This window comes from Asparagus officinalis, chromosome 3 (assembly GCF_001876935.1).
Source record: "Asparagus officinalis chromosome 3, Aspof.V1, whole genome shotgun sequence".
In the NCBI taxonomy this organism is placed as follows: domain Eukaryota; kingdom Viridiplantae; phylum Streptophyta; class Magnoliopsida; order Asparagales; family Asparagaceae; genus Asparagus; species Asparagus officinalis.
In genome coordinates, this window is record NC_033796.1 from 5734783 (window position 1) to 5749259 (window position 14477).

General features: G+C 39.2%; 1 protein-coding gene across 1 annotated transcript; it reads left to right on the forward strand.

Annotated features, from left to right (window-relative positions):
• Positions 238-9990, forward strand: LOC109832765. Its single transcript, XM_020400174.1, has 4 exons — positions 238-673; positions 736-1166; positions 4455-4565; positions 9292-9990. The coding sequence occupies exons 2-4, from the start codon at positions 804-806 to the stop codon at positions 9463-9465; spliced, it is 648 nt and encodes a 215-aa protein (XP_020255763.1). The 5' UTR covers positions 238-673; positions 736-803; the 3' UTR covers positions 9466-9990.

Consider the following 14477-nt stretch of genomic DNA (forward strand, 5'->3'; position numbering starts at 1 on the left):
GCTTTGTGTTTTGGGGGCTCAGAGCACAGTTATTACGAATTTGGGGGTTTTTAGAGCGTTGAAAAAGTCTTGGGAGGGGGAAGCATATTTGTTACGAATTTGGGGGCTGGAAGCATTTTTCCCTTAATAGAAATAGCTCCACTTATCCAAGTGCCCTGTAAAATGTTAAATGGGCGTTTTCCGTAATTTAAGCGAGCCTCCTTCAGGCCTTGTCAGAAATTATGAAAAGTAAAAGGGGGGTATCAATAATTTTCCCGGGCTCCCTGATCCCAACTTGCGCTTGCGACCCCAAAGACGATAACATCCGTCGCCGGTCAGATTAAGAGGCCTCGTCTTCTCCTCCCTCGTGATCTCCGTCTCACCCCGACACCAAGAGCAAAAAAAAAAGAAAAAGAAAGAAGGGATGCCCTAGTTTCGATCCAATGCCTCTCATTCTCATCTGAATTTAATCGAAAAGCATCCAATTTCAAAGAAAATTGCAGTTGAATCCATGTCAATTGCATTCGCTCAGAGCCTACCGACGATTCCTCGTCCCCAAAATCTCTACTCGTTTCCAGTCCCCAGAAACCGACTGCAGATTCTTACTTTCTCTGATTCCCCTCTTTCAGATGCGCGGAGAGTTCGTGCTCGCTGAGCACCGCTCTTCTCGTCGGATTCGAGGCCTTTTCATCTGGTAACATCCGAATCAAATTCAATCTCTATGTTCAACGAGCTAAAATTGTGATCTTTTTCAAGGTCAAAGCATTGACGGGAGTCAACACAGAGAGGCTTCCAGCGAATTGAGCTTGGACTCGATCCTTTCGATGACCGAGATACTGTTCATTATCCCGCCAGCTGTCTACTCGATTGGGTGTATTGTTGGGTTCTTGATTCCTGGTGCAGTGAAAAGCTTGCAGTCGAGCTCGGGCAACAGGATACTTGTTTGTCAGTTGCTGATGTTGGTGGGCTCGGTGGCGATTGGGAGTTTGATTCGCCGGAGGCAATGGGGGAGGATTTGTAGGAAGGCTGAGACTGGAGTGGGTGTTGATTTGGTTGCGAGGATTGAGAAGGTGGAGGAGGAGCTGAGGAGCTCGGTTACCATTGTTCGGGTCCTCTCGAGGCAGCTCGAGAAGCTTGGAATTAGGTTTAGGGTTACTAGGAAGGCTTTGAAAGAGCCCATTACTGAGGTGATGTTTGCTTTTCTTGCTTCATTCTTGTTAATATTTTGTTTGATGTTCACTCTAACAATGGATTGGCTCTTATCATTCCTAGCAACCCTTGCATTTTTATCTACTAAATAAAAAGCGGAGAAATTTTTAAAACCAACCATTTTTAAAATTTAATAGGCAAAATCGACCTAAACTGAAAAATATTAGCAAAACCGATCCTTTTCAGAAGAAAAGAGTCGGTTTTGCAGCGGAGGGTCTTTTACGAAGTGCACAGGACTGCTAGTCCCGTGCACTTGGTGTTCAGCAACGGCTGCCCTCTCTGCTTAAAAGTCGGGACTGCTAGTCCCGACTTTTAAGCAGAGAGCAGCTGCAATACCAAGTGCACGGGACTAGCAGTCCCGTACACTTGGTGTTCCAGCAGCTGCTCTCTCTGCTTAAAAGTCGGGACTAGCAGTCCCGACATTTAAGCAGAGAGAGCGAACACCAAGTGCACGGGACTAGCAGTCCTGTGCACTTGCTGTGCACATTTTTGTGCACTTTTTTGTGCACTTTTTGTCTGCATTTCAAGTAGTTCCTGTGCATACATCAACACAAACTTCCTCTAACAAGTCACATACTCATTTCACCACTGCATTTCATGTAGTCCCTGTGCATACATCCACACAAACTCCCACTAACAAATTACATACTGATTTCACCACATACTCATTTCAAATCAAACAAATCACATCACACCACAAACTCCCACTAACAAACAAATCCAACATAATAACACCACAAACTCCCACTAATCAAACAAATCAAACATATCACACGATATTATCGACTACAAATCCAAAAACCACATCCCTAAATAGTTTTGTAATGTATATAACCTGTAGTTTACATACATCCAAGAACTCTCCTCCTCCTCCTTTGTCTTCGTCGTCCTCCATACCGCCCTTCGACGAGTTCGTGATCCGGTTGCGTTTGTGGTTGTGACGGTCCAGGTAGGTTTTTTTTTTCTTCGGGGAAGAATGAACGAAAGACAGAACGAAAGAATGACGAAAAGAAAGGGAGCTGGTGGGGTAGGCGGACTGCACGGGACTACTAGTCCCGTGCAGTTCCGTAATTGCAAAAAACGACCCTTTTCGGTCGGTTTTGCTAATTAATTTGTGAGACGGTCGATTTTGCCCAATAAAATTGAAAAAGGGCTGTTTTAAAAATTTCTCCATAAAAAGCTGGTGCTTTCTTCCATGAAGAAACACCTAAATTCTGAATATTTATCAAAAGCCAGTCCATAAAGTTGGTCATTTCAAGGTAAAAGTTTGTTAAAAAATGTTGCCCTATTTCTAGCACCATGCATTTTACTTACGAAATTAACCGACATCGACCTTCTTAGCCCCGATAGACTCTTTACATAATCGAAGTGAATCATGATTGCTCAGTCACTAGCTAGATGATCTTGATCAATCAATAGTGACTTGATTTTTTTCATTTTTATTTTATCTTTATTTTTTGTTGGTGTTATAGTTATGATTGTTGAGGCCCTTGAACATTCGTTGATTTTTTGTAGTGGAGATTGGCAATGGTTGTTGGTAATCAAGTGTCAGTTATAGTCTTATAGATTAACCATGGAGTAGAACAGTATTGGTTACCCTTGGTTCATAAACCCTCCGATCCATGTAATGATGATATCATTTCATTCTCATGTTGTTTGCCTGCTATATATTAATAGTAAATTTCTGACCTCATCACCTCTTATCTTCATTTACTTTTATTTACTTTATGTATTATTCTATAACTTTCTATCTGCAATTTGTCAATCTAGTATCTCTTCCTTATTTTCTTTAACATGTTGTTTTGTAGCAGTTTATCTTCTAGATATCAATTTAGCATTAGAAAGCTAATGCGTAGGCAACCTAGTGATACGACGATGTCGACAACAAGAACAACAACAACAAAAAATCATTTATCCCATGACTTAAGGATTAGTTATATGAATTTATTGCTTCCATTCAGCTATTAGGCCCAACCCTGGTGTTTGGTTTTTGTTTAATTTTTTATCAAACAATCGAGTAAAGAACAAATAAAGATATATGGAGTTCATATGAGCAGCTAGATACATTCTGGAGGTTCATATCAGCTTCTTATTTTCGTTTATCACAGCTTGTCTACAATGTTAGTGACAGTCCAAGTTTTGATAAATATCAGCATCTTCAAAAAAGTTAAAAAAAAGGGTTCATGGACAAGATTATGTTAGTTATACTATCTTAAGTGTGGTCTTTTAGACATCATAGTATTTGCTCAAAAACCTTCCCCATTATTTGGTGTGCATTTTATATATGTTTGCAGAAATCAGCGGAAGTCGACCTTCTCACGTTTAATGGAGTTAGTACATTGATGATTGATGTTCTAGTTGTCTAAGTTGTGTAGACCACTAGCTATTGTATCTATTGTATCATTTTGGGCAATAGTGACCTGTTCACATATTTCACATGTATGATATGATTATGAACGAATGAAGATTGAGGCGCTAGGAACTTTGTTGTATTTTGTAATTGGGTAGAAATTGGAGTTGGTTATCAGTTCTAGATCAAGAGTAATTCCTCTCCTAGATACCTTTTTCTTACACCTTCCAAACCTGTGAGAATGACAATCCATTAACTACAGTTCTTGCCATTGTGCATGCTCTTATACCTCTGACAGAAAAACTTTAAGTGCATTGCCTCCCATGATCATTTAGCCTAACTTATTGTTCTGCAACTTTGTATCTGCAATTTGTCGCTTTAGTCACACCCTTCTCATTTAATTTAACATGTAAACATGCAAGTTGCAACTTTCTTGCAACATATAGTTTAGCATTAGAAAGATAATAGGCGACGAACAACAACAAAAAATACTGTATTCATGTTTTTTGTTGCTTATATTTGAATTTTATTCTCCCATTCAGCTCTGTTATGGCCTTGCGGCTCATCCCTCTATTATTTCTCTTTAGTCTTTACCATGGCTGGATTGTAGTTTAGTGATAATCCTAGTTATGATTTTCTGGATAGGAATTCACGCTTCCTGAAAAGGAAAAAGAAAAAGAAATTTTTTTCAAGGGCAACATATTGCACGCTGAAATATTCAATCATTACGTGTTGAGTTTGTTTTCGTCGTCTTGTTGGCCTTGTTTGATCTTCCTAAACATTATGACCCTTGTATCTCAAGGACAAAAAGTTTTACTTATAAAGAACCCCAAGCATCATCGTTGTCTTAATTTTTTGCTTCAAGCATCATAGATTTGTCTTGATGGTGAAATTGAAGTGTAATTGATCCCTACAGGCTGCGGCTTTGGCGCGGAAGAACTCAGAGGCTACTCGTGCTCTAGCATTGCAAGAAGACATTCTTGAAAAGGAGCTTGGTGAAATTCAGAAGGTCTTATTGGCAATGCAGGTAGGTCTTACATTTGGGCTTTGTTGTAGCGTCTGGAACAGCAGTTTTTTCATGCCTGCTATTTGCTTTGTGTTCTAGTCCAGACTAGTCATGGAGATGGCCTTTTTTGATTTCTAGTAGGAAGCACACCTTAAGAGGATTGGTGAATATTTATCTATATACTAAAGCTATTGGGGTTAGCACTGTAGCTTGACAACATTCATTTCTACATCACACCCCAATAGCTTATTGTTAAAAGAGACAATAGGTAATTTTTGTTTACAAACCCAACGTTCAACCCAATTTGCTTATAAGTCAACCACTTCAAAAATTCATCTCTGGTACATAACGCTCCACGGGTTTGAAACTTTTCTCAACTTCGCAACATTAGTTCAATGTAGTTAGAAGTAATAATAAATTAATAGGATTTTTATCTATAAACCCAATAAGCTAATTCAATTTAATTTTAAGTCCACCCACTTGAAAATTTAATCATAAACCTGAAATACATCAACTCCAATAATATAATATAATAATATAATGATGGACCATATGAAGAGTTTTTTTTGCTATAAAGCCAAAATTCCCTAATTTTTTTTTAAATTCACTCACTTTATAATCAATCTTTTACCTAAAATACTCTAATGAATTACTTTTAAACTTAATTTATATTTCATTAACTTGTTATATCATATGTTGCAACCGTAGATTGATTATTTAGCTCCCACCCATTGCAAGGATTTTTTTAGTTATAAATCCAAAGTATTGGATATATTTATTTTTAAACTACACACCTCGAAAATCGCTCTTAGAGTCAACAAACTATAGTAACCTATTTTTAAGCCCAATTTGTCACAGTTTGTATGTATGGTTTAAGTTGTTATATTCCACTTTGGCTTACTCTAGTTCTTTTCTAATAATCTAGGTGTACAGTATTTTAGACCAAATGCTTAAGCATTACTTTAGGCTGTTTTCCATGTTGTTGCAATGCCGTAAATGGTAGATCAGTTTTTTCCTATAAGTTCAAGGATTTATGCTCATTTATTTTTAAGTTCATCCACTGTGCAAAGATTTTTTCTAAATCAAAAGTATTCTGGCAGTTTTATATACATGTAAGTTGTTATATTTTATTTTACATGTGAAGTTTTATTCTAAGTTGTTAGGTAGAGTAGAGATTCTTCAAAACACCCTATCTAATAGGGTAATCTATACCACTCATGGGTGGTTAAATGATTAGTTTATAAATTATGGTTATTCTATTAATGGTGTAAACCACCCCACTTAGGGTGGTTTTTGTAGAAATCCTACTGTTTTGATACACCATATATATTATAAATAAAATACTTAACCGTGTTGTATTAAGGCAGCCATCAAAAATGTTTTCTTGTGTATAAACTCAAAATTTTAGCCTATTGCCTTTTGAACTTACTCTCTTCCTAAAAGGAGTTTTTATGTATACGCCTAAAATCTTATCTTCATTTATTATTAAAGTCAATCACCTCCAAGATCACTCTTGAGATCCAAAATACTCATCCGAACAAATCTTAAACTCACTTTACATTTTCACCACTCATCATATGTGAGTATATTTTGTTAAAACGTTGTATATTTTCGTTCTAAATCCAAAGTCATACTATTTAGTTTTAAACTCGTATATTTTCGTTCTAAATCCAAAGGTACTCTTAAACACAAAATACTCAACATTTTATTTAAATCTATTTTGATTTGATATACATTGTGAGTCATTATATTTTTGTTTAAAGTGGTCATCTACGGTGTATTTTTTAACTAACTATTTAATCCATAAAGTTTTTTATTTGGTTTTTTTGGCTCTAAGCCCAAAGTTCCCCTCTATTTTTTGACCCCACTCATATTCATAGTAATTTTTCCTAAATGGTTAGGTGTACTATGTGATAAGATGACTTAACCATTATTTTTTAGCTTTTTCCATGTTAATCTCGCAACATAGTGAACTGTAGATGTGTGTGTGTGTGTGTGTTGCTTCATTTATTTTTAAACTCACTCACTTTATAAAATGAATTTTTATCTCCAAACCGAAAGTTTTACCTTCATTTACTTTTAGACCCACACACTTTCTAGATCACCTTGGTTCTAACATACTTGCAAGAAAATTTTTAACTATTGTATGTTAGTAGTTTTGTATCATTGTAAGATGATATATTTTGCTTTAACTTGCTATTTTATTCAAAGTATTAGGTGTACAATATACTTTTAGGTCAAATACTTAAACTATATTTTTTTATTGTTTACGCGCAAATTCAGCGGCAACGCACGGTCAATTTTGCTCGTTATTCTTTATAAAGCATAGCAAATGCTCAATTTTCTGGGTCAATCTATTTTTAGTTTGTACCTCGAGTGTTATAATGTCATCCTTTTGAGCCATCTTCTTTTCCTTGCGTGAATGCAACTGAGCAGGCATACAATCTAAACAAATGCCTAGTTGCTTCTATCATAATATCAGGAGATATTTTAGCTGTGAGACATGATCACCTGGACACAGTTGAACAATATATGATTCTATGTCAAAAACTCAACAGTTAGTTTAGTATCATCATTTCCCACATCATTCCTAGCAAGTTCTTTTCCCATAATAATTTGTTGATGATGGAACACACTAAACGGAAGATAACAATATGTGACATTCTAAAACTTGTGTCAAGTTCTTGTGCAAGGAAAACGTGGACAAGAGAGGAGCTTCCATAATCCTAGACTAGAAGTGATTTGGTGGTTAGAGAAAATGTACCTAGTAAGTTTTGCACTTTATATGTTGAACCTAGGCACTGACTTCTAAAATTCTCCTGGACCAAGAAACAGTTAGAAGAAGGTGAAACCGTGACAGTTAATAGATAAACTGGGAAAACCGATTGTGAGTTTATGTAACTTTAATTTACTTAAATAGTGGAAATTTTATATTATTAAAAATAATATCATTGCAATTTGACTACATTTTGATTATTGTTGCTGATCAATTTCTCAAAAATGTTTATTTGTTGGATGCTGTCAAGTCCTACTATTTTCCGTTTAAATTGGTCAAGCCTCGTGAATGTAGTGGAAAGACTTTCATATGATGTGGTTCACTTAGAGCCTTGTTGACTAAAGCAATTTTAGAAATTGTGCATGATTAATCGCTAAGGAACACACATTCGACACTCTAGATTGGAATCATAATTGGATCCTAATCTAGACAAATGTCAACAACCATTCTTTGTGAACTTTTGCAAAAAAAGAAAGAAAAAACAAATGCGAAGTACTTACTAAAACTTATAGTACATCTGTGTTGAAGTCCAGTTATCTTTATACAAAGGGTTTAAGAAAAATATAAAATACTTTTTACCTACATACACAAAAGGGGAATTTTCTCTCTCTGTATTTCAAGCTATTTTGATGGAATTATAAAGACTAAAACTCAATTTAATGACTTAGAAAGTGATTCTGACTGATATAAGATCATAAGACAAATTTGACCTGATGTAAGATTATGATGCGCTCCTAATACTGATAGATGAGAACCTGATTGAATACATTGGTGATGAGTTCATAATCTCCATTATCATTCATTTTGCGCGCTTCCAAGTTCCAAAAAAGTAAGTACCCGGCAGCTAGATGGACAATTGGATACAACTTACATCCTAACTTGATCTCTTTTGTCTTAGTGGTTCCATGAGACATGTTTTCTATGTCTAATGGTACATTCAATTTCATTTTCTAGTCCTGTGAGCTTGCTAAACAAGTACAGTTGTCCTGCATCAGTTCAATATGAAAAATAGAACATTTTGTCCGTTATTGGCCTTCGGTGAATTTTCCCCTTCAATTTAAGTTCTTCGACATGCTGTTCATAGTCGTCTACATTTGTTGATTTTTGTATTCTTATATGTAGTTGAAAGGATAGTGGTCATCCTTTTTCTTTCTTTCTTTTTTTAAAGAAAAAGATAATCATCTTTGACTGCTGAGGGCTGATCACATTATTAAGAGGTAATTCAAGATGGAGTTTTGCACTGGTTTCTAATTATGCGGCATTCACTGTCAGAATAGGTCCAAGTTCAACTGTACAAAACATTTACATTTAACCTGTGCTGGGTAGAAGAAAGGTTGTAGGTTGAGCACTGAGAGCTTGTATTGTCTATTATCCTGTAAGACGAAAATAATTCTTGGTTTCGAGCGTGTATGCACTTCAATCTTCAATCTTTGGTCGATCAGCATCCTCACTAACGTCAACTATGCTCTACCAAACAACAAGGGATTAGCATAACTCAAAGTAAGAGACAGCTCGATGAAATAGTTGACTGAGTTAGTAATAACTGGTTGCTAACCTGAAATCAGCCTTCGGTGTAAATTGAGAGCCAAGGTGAAAACTGGGGCTGTTTAGTTGTTAGGAATGGAGTTATATCAGCTTTGGCTGCATAGGAGGATCATTTCCTTTATTTATTTCTGACCAACCAAATCATGAACAAGTCTACATATCACAAAAGGTAGCATGTTCAGCAAATATTGCAGCATTTTTAGCAACTAATTCCTCGTTAACAAGGGCATCATCCATAAATGAAAAGCAAACCCCTCATCATTTTTCAACTTTTGCCTTCAATTTCCCTAATTGTTTCATAACTAGATGGTAATATTTTGCCTTTAAAATCTTCTTTTCAGTTGGCTCTGGCAGTGGGTATTTAAGTTGACAATCTTTGATTAGCTTTTGTATTTGTATTGTATCCATGCTTGGGTATCTCTGCAGGAACAACAGCAGAAGCAGCTGGAGTTGATCCTTGCAATTGGGAAAGCAGGCAGACTGTTTGAAAGCAAGCGGGATACTTCTTCTACAGCAGAGCAAGGTACAGTTAACAGCCATAATCCTCCAATTATTGATAAGAAAACGAGCAAGCAACTGGAAATCCAAACGGGAACCTAGGCAGAGCCAATGACGACGATAGACGATAGATCTTTGAGATGCTCTCGATCTTCACTCTTAATTTAAAAGGTCCCCATCTCAGCCATTTAGATACGGGGTTGGATTCGGTATGGTACATTATGGAGATGTCGCAGAGAGTACTTATACGTGGATGCTTAGTCTGCAAATATAATCTTTGGAGAGATTTAATGGAGGCGGTGTAGCTGTTAAGGAGCCTTGATTACTTGGTTCTACCTGTAATGAACTATCCAATATAGAGGTAAAAGGGCATGATTTCTCTACGAGGCAGTTTTCTGCCTTTTTATCTAAAGATGTCAGTTCTATTTGCCAGCGATTCGTTCCAGAGTTGGAAGTAAGCTAAGGAAACAAACATGTGTAAGGAATGAACACTTGAAGAGAGTTTATTTCCTGTTCTCTGTTGATTAGTTTGCTTGTCAAGTTTTCTGTGCAAGTAATATTGTTTTCAGGAGACTGCAGGAATGATGATGGTCTCCTTTCTGAAATTGGTGAAATCGTTTTTCTCAAGAGGTTCTGAAATTGGGCTGAGGGTGAATGTTGCGGAAGTAATTGCTTTTTGTGGTTAACTTACATTTTTCAAAATTTTTGCTCCCTTAACTAGTGGGAAATTCGAGGGGAAATTTTTTTTATGCGCAAACCATGTTATGATCTATTAATTACTAATCGTTCACATCTACCAGATGAACGATTCCAAATACCTAATAATGTGAATTAACCGAGTCACGTCGTTGGATGCAAATGACGCAACACATTTCTTGAGGGCAACGCATTTAATGAAATTATGGAAGGGAGGCACTAGAGGTACACCCTTGGGCACATTCTCAGCCACACCCCCTCACCTGCTACAGTACAGAGGGTCCCATATGGGATTTTTTAAAAAAATCCCATGTGGGGCTTTCTGCACTGTAGCAAGTGAGGGGGTGTGGCTGAGAGTGTGCCCAAGGGTGTGCCTCTAGTGTTTTTCATTATGGAATCTTCTAGGCCATGAGATTCTCAGAAGAAAATGACGAATGGTTTAATTACAAATTGCTAGGATTTTCACAATTTTTACATATTGAAAATTTGCGAAGATTTTTCATTTGACTAGTTAAATTTTGTCCAAACAAGGTACTTAGGGTAGCCATGACTTGGTCGTTGGCCAAACTTGGTCAAAATGATAAGCAGATAGTGCGACCTAAAATTCGTCACCTACTCCCGCACCTACTGATTTCAGGAAAAAAGAATCCACAGAGTTCTTTCTGTAGGATGCGGTGAGCTAAAAAAAAAGAGGGTGGCACCTGACCTATCACAACGATCACTATTATTATCTACTACGACCGTCAATATCCGACAGTAGATGTCTACATTTATAGGAGTAAGAATTCTATCAGCACCCCGCGTGTGCAAGGTTCTAAGTAGGGGTGTCCAAAAAGCCTATCGGCCCGGACCGGGACCCGGTCGTCGACGCAGAGCAGGCATCCGATTCTTCGCCTTCCGAAGGAAGTCTTGTCCGAATTCTACCATAAGTCCCTCGCTTGATGGCTCCGGACTGTAGACGGGTTACACACCGGGACGCTTCCAGAAACGACTTGAGATCAACCTGTGTCGATGTCTCTTTGCTGGTCATGTTGGCGGTGACCCTTGGAAATTCTCCGTCTTTAGCCACCGTTCTTCTTTGTCGGAAACGCCTATGCCTTGGTTTTGGCGTTTCGGTATTAAGCCTTTCGAACACTGAGATTCTCTCTGGGACTACCTTGATGCAGTTGCACTCAGACAGTACCGCCCGAATGAGCTTCGAACAAGGGCATCGAGTTCCTAGCCTTCGAAGACTCCCCTTTCTGGCTTTGCTCGTACCCCCAGCACGATAGTACAGCTCGTCCGTTTGAAAGTCAGAGCAACCTATCGTGTGTTGGCACGATTTCTCAGGTATAACGTAATCATCATCAGATGATAACGTTTCCTTCTGAGGGAGAATTGCCTTCCTTGGACTTTCAAGAGTCACGCGCCTTGAGACATGCCTTTTTGGGCGTGAATTCTCAGCGGGCTCCTGAACTTCAATGCGCAAAGTAGTGCGCTTGGGGCGACCCCCAGCATGTTGCGTTGTTTGGGGCTTTCGTAGTGGGTCCAAACGTTCTTGCTGGTCTTCTTCATCGGGCCCAAACGCTCTTGAACTGGAGCCTTGCCTCTCTCGTCGGGAATTGGACCGAGGCGCTCCAAGACTGGCTTTCTCCTTCGGGAGGACTCTGCATGATCTCCAGGAGTAGTTGTGGAAATCATCGGCGGTCTGGACTGATTCGCCGGAGGTTGCACTTTCCACGGTCGCAGTTGCTGCTTTTTGGTCTGAACTGCCGCTTCAAACTTCGGCCTCCAAACTTTGCGAGTTGGTGGCGGATTCTTAGCTACCTCTTTCTGCAGCTTTCTACGGGCTTCTTCAGCTTGAGCCCGTGCCTGCGCTGATAGTGCGCGGCGTTTACGGATGCGTTCTTCCAGCGTCGAACGATTCCGTTTGACACGGACCCATTCCATTTTCTACGGGCTTCTTCAGCTTGAACCCGTGCCTGCGCTGATAGTGCGCGGCGCTTGCGAATGCGCTCCTCCAGCGTCGATCGGTTCCGTTTGACACGGATCCATTCCATTATTGGCGGCTTGGAAGAGTCGCCATTCATCAGCCGTTGAGGCTGTTTGCCTCTCCCGTTCTTCAGATCCGCGTTGTAGCGGATTCCGTCGGTGGACTCCATCGCTTTGGCGAATTGTTTGGCCAAGCGTTGGCGTTGCCTTTGGCGGGCTCTCTTTGAGAGAGTCACCGCTCCTTTGGTGACGGAGGAATTGGTTGGAACCAGCTTGATCTGGTTGGAGGTTGGTGGAGCCTCACCTGACGCAACTTTGGCGTCAATCGAGATGAGGTCGTCGTTGGTAGCTTCAACTTCTTCGTACCAACGCACCTTTCTGTTGGAAGAGAACTTGGACTTCTTGGACTTGCGGGGGGAGGTCGATCTAGACGAGGATGAAAGGTACTCCTCGAACTTGGTCTGATCGAACTCGTATTCGACCTCCTCCACGACTGGGATCTGAATCCGCGGCTGCGACGCTCCAATCTCGGCAGCGAGATCGGTGGCTCCCACTGTGGTCGCCAGATTGTTCGCTGGAAAATTCGTTGCTTTCTTTGTTATTGATTCCATTGTCATCTTGAGTTACAACTTTTTGAGTTACAAAAGATCCGGTCTTTTTATAAGATCCGGTTACAACGAAAATCAAATAAAAAGAAATGAAAAATTACAACTTTGTTTCCTTGTTTGTCGAACGAATCGCGAGCTCCTGTTTTGCGGTCGCTCGCTTTGTGGGTTCTTTGCCTGCGCCGGGGTTGTTTGCCGTGGACCACCGCGAGATCTAGATCCGGTCGGATCTACGCAGTACGACGGGTATTATTCCACGAAGGAAATAATAGCCGGGAGGGATTGATTCACCAAGGAAACAATCGCTCAAGTCTCGGGATCTAAGACCAAGCTTAGATCCGGAGTATGCCTGCGTAGATCTGAGATCTGATCCTCTCGAACACCTGCCTTATTTGACGTTGATGATCGCCGAGCACCAGATCTGAAGGAGTGAGTCCCCGAAGTCCCAAAGTTTCAATCTTTTTTAAGTTCCGAGTCTCCAATCCAGCAGGGCTTCGCCTCTCTCCAAAATTTCCAACCTTTTGAAATGAAGAACCCCTTGGCCTATTTATAGGCTCTCGTCACTGTGCCCGTGCCCGTGTGCACGTGTGGCCAGCTCAAGGTGGCCGGCCACCTCAAGGTGGCTCGGCTCATGCCGAGCCACCCTGAGGTGGCTCGGCCACCCCAGGGGGTGGCTCGGCCTTGGCCGAGCCACCTTGAGGTGGCTCGGCTTGGGCCGAGCCACCTGAAGTTGGCTCGGCTTCGGCCGAACCCCTCTAGGTGGTGGTTTTTCGGTGTTTTCCGCCTTTGGTTCTGTCCATGATTCGGTTGATCCAGACTCTGATTTGTATATATAATTTATATTTTTATATATATGTTTATGTATAATACAATTTGTTTATGTAATTTCTATAAGTACTTACAATTTGTTTATGTATAATATATGAATTATATATATATATATATATATATATATATATATATATATATATATATATATAATTTATATTTTTATATATATGTTTATGTATAATACAATTTGTTTATGTAATTTCTATAAGTACTTACAATTTGTTTATGTATAATATATGAATGACATGATTATTAATTAAAAATTTATTTTTATCATCTTTTATTTTTATAATTTTTATACTTGTAATTTATGTCATTTTAATTAATTAAAAAAATTTATGTCATTTTTTATAATTTTTATGTATATTTTATGCTTTATTGTTTTTTTAAATTTAAAAAAATAAAAATACAAAAAACCCGGCCAGGTCCGGGCCCGGACCCGGCCCGGGGTACCCGGGTCCGGAGCTCCGGTTTTGCCCGGTCCGGGCCCGGATTTCCGGGCCGGGCCGGGCCGGATGGACAGATCTAGTTCTAAGCGATATATAGAAGCAATAAAATATCCAAATTGCCTCCTGTTTAAAAATCAATGGCTCAGAGTGCTTGCATCATGCGATGCGTAGTGATAGGATCAGAACTCCAACATTAATGTCACGTCTTCACACCGCGGAAGCGATATAACTCGAGAGAGAGCCCTGACTTTTATTTTCACAAAAGCTCAAGCTAACCTTTATATTCCTGTTTCACAAAGGAAACAAGAATAGAAGTGAAATATCTCAACAAAGTAAGATATACACTCTTCCTCTCATCAGTTCTAAGATTGAATTATCGAGGGAACCTACAAGCAATAGTTAACACCCAAACAATACTAAAGAAACGAGATTTACGTGGTTCGACAAACTTGCCTACGTTCACGGGAGGGGTGAGGGGAGATTTCACTATGAGGAGAACACCGATGACTTGTACAATCCACAAGCTCGTCTCAAAAGAAGAAGATTTGATTTTTACCCAAAA

Excerpts from the sequence above, each read along its gene's own strand:
- LOC109832765 (XM_020400174.1), top strand. The coding sequence starts at position 804 with ATGACCGAGATACTGTTCATTATCCCGCCAGCTGTCTACTCGATTGGG. Across the intron at positions 1,167-4,454 it reads TGAAAGAGCCCATTACTGAG|GCTGCGGCTTTGGCGCGGAA; the intron begins GTGATGTTTGCT and ends TGATCCCTACAG. Across the intron at positions 4,566-9,291 it reads AGGTCTTATTGGCAATGCAG|GAACAACAGCAGAAGCAGCT; the intron begins GTAGGTCTTACA and ends GTATCTCTGCAG.